This window comes from Paralichthys olivaceus, chromosome 15, assembly GCF_024713975.1.
Source record: "Paralichthys olivaceus isolate ysfri-2021 chromosome 15, ASM2471397v2, whole genome shotgun sequence".
Taxonomy (NCBI): domain Eukaryota; kingdom Metazoa; phylum Chordata; class Actinopteri; order Pleuronectiformes; family Paralichthyidae; genus Paralichthys; species Paralichthys olivaceus.
This window is the reverse complement of record NC_091107.1, coordinates 13,893,361-13,899,868: the sequence shown is the minus strand read 5'-3', so window position 1 is coordinate 13,899,868 and position 6,508 is coordinate 13,893,361. Positions and strand designations below refer to the sequence as shown.

The window sequence follows — 6,508 nt, the reverse complement described above, 5'->3', positions numbered from 1 at the left end:
TGCATCATATACTTTTATTTATTAGATATACACGGTAGTTTTACATAACATCATTACAGGACTTTAATTTAAGATTTCTGTTAAAAAGCAGCTAAGTTTTTCTTTTTAAAATACAATTATCTGAATGAAAAGCCCTTATAATATTACACTGTATATTGAGTGATATTAAAATCTGTATTGTAAAAATCTGATAAAAACATTTCATAAAGTATTTGGCACCAAAGCTGCATAATATATGACTCTTTAAAAATATTTTAAGAATATTTGCTACAAAAACAGTTTTTCTTTTAGTGTTTTTGACATATTTAAAGACGCTTTTTTAATCGTAAGGTTAACAAACAGCAGGGAAAAGTACAAATGTATCAAAAAGAGAAAAAAGTCATCATCAGTTAGAGTGATAGCACTGCACATGCACAGATCGGCTTCAGAGGTGTAAAGCGTTTGAGCTTATGAAGTAAGAAATGTTCAGAGTGTTCCTCCAGAAACCTCCAAAATTATATTGTAATTATTGAAAATACATTTTGGTAATAGAATGTGTTTAATACGGTTTGGTTTGTAGGAAGCTCCCTTCATAAATCCAAAGGCAGGTTGCTCAGTCTGTTTTCCAACTCAGGAATTCTTTCAAAAAAAGCACCTTTGTCAAGACTAAGCCTTCATTTGCACCAAAGCATCCGGCCTCTTTTATGTGGGCACCAGATCATTCGTCTCCTCAGACGTCCATCCATGACACATCTGCCGCATGTCCTCAGCTCCAGCTCCAGCCCCAGCAGGGGAGCAGCTCAGGTTGCCGTGCAGGTGTCTCGGTGATCGCTCAGTCCCAATCATCCTCCAAACCTGTCTCCCGACGCGTGGTCCCTCAGCTCATGAACTGCGTGTAGCCTTCGGCGCCAGTTACTATGACATCCATCCATATCCTCATGGCCTCCGGGGACGGGGCCACCATGTAGTAGAGGCGGTCGTGAGTTTTCACGCAGAAGGTCAAAGATGGATTGGGGCTCTGGAGGATCACAGAGGGACAGAGAGGGAGACAAGTTATAGACCAGAGACTGCAGCTGCACCTGTTGCACCTTTTTCCTCCGAGACATTTGTCAGAAAAAAATACATTAAAATATTTGCTGACACATAATTGGGTCCAAAAGTCTGTTTCAAAATGATTGTTGAATATAGTCTTTAGACTTTTGTAAAATAAGATAATAATATTCATTAATTTAGGTTTTAAATTGCAAATCCAACCAAATCAACTCAGAATCACAGACACTCAGTTTTATTCTATAATTATCATATCTTCTATTTTGATAAAAAAGCTAAATTATATTGTTAAAATAAGCTTCATTATTAGTCACTGTAAAAGTTACAGCTGGTCCAAACCCTTCATTTATAATGGATGGTTTTGAGAATAGAACATCTGTGATTTTAAAATCATAAAAAATGTTTCCCCTAATTTGATTAAACAACATTTTGAATCTTAACCCCTCAGATCTTATTCCATTAAATCTATGATATAATAATAGCCTATTATAAGATAGAATAGAGAGTGTTTACCTTGGTGGCACTGCGTAGGTGATCATAATAAACCTCTTCAATCGCCTGAAAGTAAATGAGTCCTTTCAGCTTGGTTTCATGCTTGTCTGAGAGGAGAAAAAGAAAAAAAAATATTAAGATACATTATATTACGTCTTGTACTGATGCAAGACCTCTGCCAGTCTGAGCTTCAGACAGTACAACCAGCCGCAACTCTGGGAATACAGCTCATGTTTGTTTTTGGACAGATTGTCAAAGCCTGAATTCTTTTTAAAACAGATATTTATCATTTCATAATTAGCCATGGATCCCCCAAAAATATTTTATATGCAAATATTCACTTTCCAAAAAATTATCTAAATACATTTTGGCCATATTATAATTAAAAAAGGCTACTGTAAAATAATCTCACACTCTTAACAGCTGACTGTGATCCAATGGATTAAACAAAATAAGATGAACATTTCCATGTACCTCTACATCTATACATAAGAAAAGCATAAGGTAAGAAAAATATATTTACAACTCCTCGGGTTGGAAAAGGCCTAACAGATAAAGTGCTGTGTAATGTCATACACAGTATCCAACAGTTTACAGCAAGTTCCAGCAGAAATAAAAGTTGTATGATCTGATTTATCCCAGATGAGATTGTTTTGTACCTAAAATGGGACTTTAGGAAGGATTCTAGGTAAAAGCCAGGAATCGTATCTTCTTGTAGACATGTGATTTCCCATCACTCTTTAAATTTAGGATCAAGATCAAACGAATTTATTATCTTATTTGCTGTTGTTTTTTTTTATCATTAACAGTGATTCTATTTCAATATACTGAAAATTGCCCTCAGGAGTGAACAGTTGGTGAACAGCAGATTTACTTGAATGGATGAGTATTTGTTTCTGCCTTAATTTGGTTACTCAGAGTAATTTTCTGTCTTTTTAAGTTATTATTTCTCTCCAACTATTTTACCAGATATAAAATTAATAATACTTGAAAAACGGTTGCAGTTTGAGTAAAACAGAAGAATAAGTGAATGTGGATGGAGAAACCAGATACAAGAAAAAGGAGAAAGGTGTTTAACCCCCACTTTTCCCAGCAACACATACCCCATGAATAGGTATGAGCAGCAGTGGATCAGAGTAAAAGTTAATTAAAAGTGCAGGTCTATTTCAAGCTATGCCTCAAGTCTTTGCCATCCTATTAATTTGACTTGTTTTCTTCAGTCGTGCTTTTTTTTTTTTTTTGTCCCTGCTGGCGAGGTTGAGATCTTTTGTAAATCTTAAAAAGAAAAGCCTCTTTTGGATTTGATCTTCAACATTTCCCTTAAAGCAGGTCAGAGCTCGTGTCCAGTCCACAGGAGTTGTCTCTCTTCACAGCATGTACCTATAAGCAGTTTTATGTCACTCCGACACTGAGGAGTTTTGTGTTTCCGTAAATTTGGTGGACGGATCTCAGCAGATGCAATTACAGGATTGATGTTTTTTTCTAGTTTGAGGCTAAACTAAAGGCGTTTAAGTGTGAAAGAGACTTTTCCTTCTCTCAGATCAATTTTCTTCAAGTTACCTCAGTTTAAAGAGTTTCTGTCTGATTCCAGTCTTATTCAAACAAACAGTGGCCCTTTTCTTTCAGCCTCCTCCAGTGCATGCTGCGGTGCCCGGCTCAGAAACAAACACCCAGCGACAATTAAAAGGCAATCTTTTGAAATACGCTCAACACTTTCTCTCGTTCTCCCTCTTCCATAAGTCAAATCTGCTTAGTAATGAGATAAATGTTTTTGAAATGTGAGTTTCGTTTTATTAGTCACGAACAAGCCAGGAGCTAGCCTCCTCCCCAAGAAAAACACATCCAGAGAAAGTATTGCATCTTATTTCATCACCATCATCACCACCATCATCTTCGTCAGGAGTGAGGGGGTGAAAAGGCTAGGCAAGAGAGGAGAAAGAGAGAGGGGAGCGAAGAGAAGAGGGGCGTCAGTAATGAAAATATACTCGGATTGTTTCGAACTTTGTGTCTCAAAATGTGACGGTCAATTATTCAAACTAAATGTTCTCATTTCAAACGCCGGGGACGGTTTCGATGTGATTTGCCAACTAACTTACAACAGCAACAGCGAGGCGGAAAATTCCACTTTGTGCAGCATTATTTTCTCTTTGGTTCCTGATGAATAAAGAGGAGTGAGGACAAACACAACTTAGACGAAGTGAAACAAAGAAGTCAGGTCTCAGCCTGGTGAACACCAGGAAAGTTTTCAACATAAAGTTTATGCATTAGCAGATGTAGGATTTTTCTAGATCAGGGGCCACAATTTAAACAGAGGGGCTGAAAAAATGTCCAACATCCATGAACAATTCCTGATTTAGTAAAGTGCACATTTAAATTATTTCTTGTTAGAAACTGTTAGCTCTATAACTTTGAACAAAACCACACATCGTTAAATATGTTTTGAAAATAGTTTCTTGTTCAGGCACAATGTGTTCTTTAAAAAAGTTTTGAAAATATATTTTTGTTAGTATTGTGAGTAAGTGACAATTTAAAGCCTACTGACAGAACAGGGGCACTTCAGTGGCTAGTCAGATTTCAGATGGGCTAGTGCCCCCTGACCCCGCCCCTGGATCCGGCCCTGAGATTATGCCAATCAGTGAATTGTTCGATCACATTCATCTGAAGCCATTTCTACGAGGCCCAAGTTGTGAATTGGACGAGTCCGCCCGAGCACAACTTCCACATTCCTTTACGGTGAGTTTAAAAAGTTCATTTCAGTGAAGAAGTTTAGTGAAAGTTCCGTCAGGAACAATGTCTCCTTGTCTCCTGAATCATATGCACAGTTCTCACTGTCTCTAAGCTCCATCAACTCATTCTCTCTTTTCATCCAATCACAACCTGACTCACTCACATTGAGCCAATCACTTGTGAGCTGTCAATGTTTAAAACGTTCTGTCTCCCTCCTGTCATTCAGCTGTCAATTCAGTCCCATCGCCACCCCAAACTGTCCAATCAGAAGCCTCCATGAGACATCCTGACTTCATGCTCCTTCCTCATCACATCCACCAGTGTCGAGGCTCTGAGTGTAAGTCTCCTTCATCTGAAGCACTTAATTCGTAGGACTGACTCCATGGTGGTCTACTTGCTGGGGCCCACGCTCCAAAGTCTATTCCGCCTGTTCACAATACATTTAATTTCATTCTGATTTACTCATTCTCATTTGTTTCTCTCTTAATTGAAATCCTAACGCTCCTTCATCCAGTTCAGTCCTGGTGGTGCAGAGAGAAGTTTTTAACACAGTGCAACTTTAAGGCCTCAGGGGCATGAAAGAGGAGGGGGGGGGGGGTGTTTTTATTCAAGTTGTTCTGCAAACTTGCAGATTTTGAAATGCACTTTGATGTCACATGTCACATATTAAAACTTTTCTGAACTGATTTTACAAGTTCTTGAATGTCGTGTATGTAGGGATGTAAGTGTTCCAGCTATCAGGAAGAAATATGGAAAATCCAACAATTCATTTTACATGAGGTGACTTGACCCACTTCTCTAAAGCACTGGAGACTCCTGACAGAAGGAGTTCACACAGTCGGAACCACAAACACACATAATTCTATGGAAAGACTCTCAATCAAGCGTGTTTAGTGTTTAGAGGACACAAGAAATAACGTGTCAGAGGAAGGTTAGAAAAAAACCCTTCTTCATATGAGTGTAAGTCCTCCTAACAAATGATATTTAAGCTTAAATGTACCCACATTTCAGAAATGAAAACATATCCTCACCAGCGTAATAACAGAAGTTCCTCTTGAGACGGTCAAAAACGAACCAGCGTTTCTTCCACGATTTGATTTTACCACCCATCTTCACCAGGTGGCCCTTACACATCTTCTCAGTGAGGTTGACGAAGGGGCAGGTGTCGATGCTGTGGCCGGATGACTCCACGTGGGCGCGCAAGTCAAACTCCTCCTTACGGTTGGGCAGGTAGCGCGTCATTGGACGAGCCTGTGAATAAAATGTGTCATGATGTTACTCATAGACTGTGTGCTGTTAATGCTACGAAATAATGTGACTTATGGGAATAATCAGTAGAGCTTTAGTGGTTTTGGTCGAGTTCAGGTCAGAGCCCAATATGTTGCAGCTAAATTTCAAATAAAGAAGGCGTTTAGGTCTGTGCTCAGTGGATCAGGGAAGAAGCCATTCTATTAACACAAGTCAAGATTTGAGTCCGTAGGGATTCAGAAATCTCAGAGCAGTCAGACACAGGTCAGATGTCATGCTCCTATCTGTTTCCTATATGTTGGCCACTTGGTATAATACTGATATACTGTCAGCATTCATTTGGAGTCATGTTTCTGGCCAGAAATGCTTGAGGTGTAGTAGATCTAATTTTCTTTGTGTTCATCAACTACTAAGGGAGATATCTTCATCCGCTATAACCTCTACATTTTGCTGTATATTGTTAGGTGCTGTTAAAGAAAAGAAACATATCGATGATTAAAGTGCTGAGAATGAACAAATGCGGTGAGGGCAGTGAAACCAAAACAAGGAGCTGAAAGACACTAAAAAGCTGTGGAAGACTTTCTGGGTTCATCAGTATGAGCAACAACTTTCACATAAGTTCATCACTTTCTTTAACATAGTGAATCATTGTCATTGATTTCTCAGAGAATAATAATAATGGATGAAAAAAATCAGGCAGGTTTAGGGGCCTGATATTTATAAATGTGTGCAATTTGGTGCAGATCAAAATAAAGATTTGTGTCTAGTGAATTTAAATATGGTTTCATAAAGGGACTGTTGAGCCTTGGCAGAGTCTGGGAGCTTTTCTAGTTTGACCTGTTATTGATAATGAAAGTGTTGTCTAGAACTAATCTAAATACATTGAGCAACACGTTGTGTTGATATTTGAGCATATTTGTTTGCTTGTACTCAGAGAGAAGCTGGTACTCAAACACAATCATGTTAAAGGGTGATGCATCTCATATATGTGTTTTACTCCCCTCAGCCCCAC

The 6,508-nt window shown here is 38.5% G+C and overlaps 1 protein-coding gene across 10 annotated transcripts in view; it reads right to left on the bottom strand.

Moving 5' to 3' along the window:
- phldb1a (pleckstrin homology-like domain, family B, member 1a) overlaps positions 1 to 6,508 on the bottom strand; it is a 29,882-nt gene continuing 23,374 nt past the window's right edge. For all 10 annotated transcript variants that reach the window (XM_020085340.2, XM_020085337.2, XM_020085341.2 and 7 more), the window contains 3 exons: positions 5,280 to 5,499; positions 1,543 to 1,628; positions 1 to 997 (listed from right to left, as the gene is read on the bottom strand). In XM_020085340.2, coding sequence (XP_019940899.2) covers positions 857 to 997; positions 1,543 to 1,628; positions 5,280 to 5,499 — 447 coding nt within the window. In that variant the 3' untranslated portion in view covers positions 1 to 856. The remainder of the gene's footprint in view (positions 998 to 1,542; positions 1,629 to 5,279; positions 5,500 to 6,508) is intronic.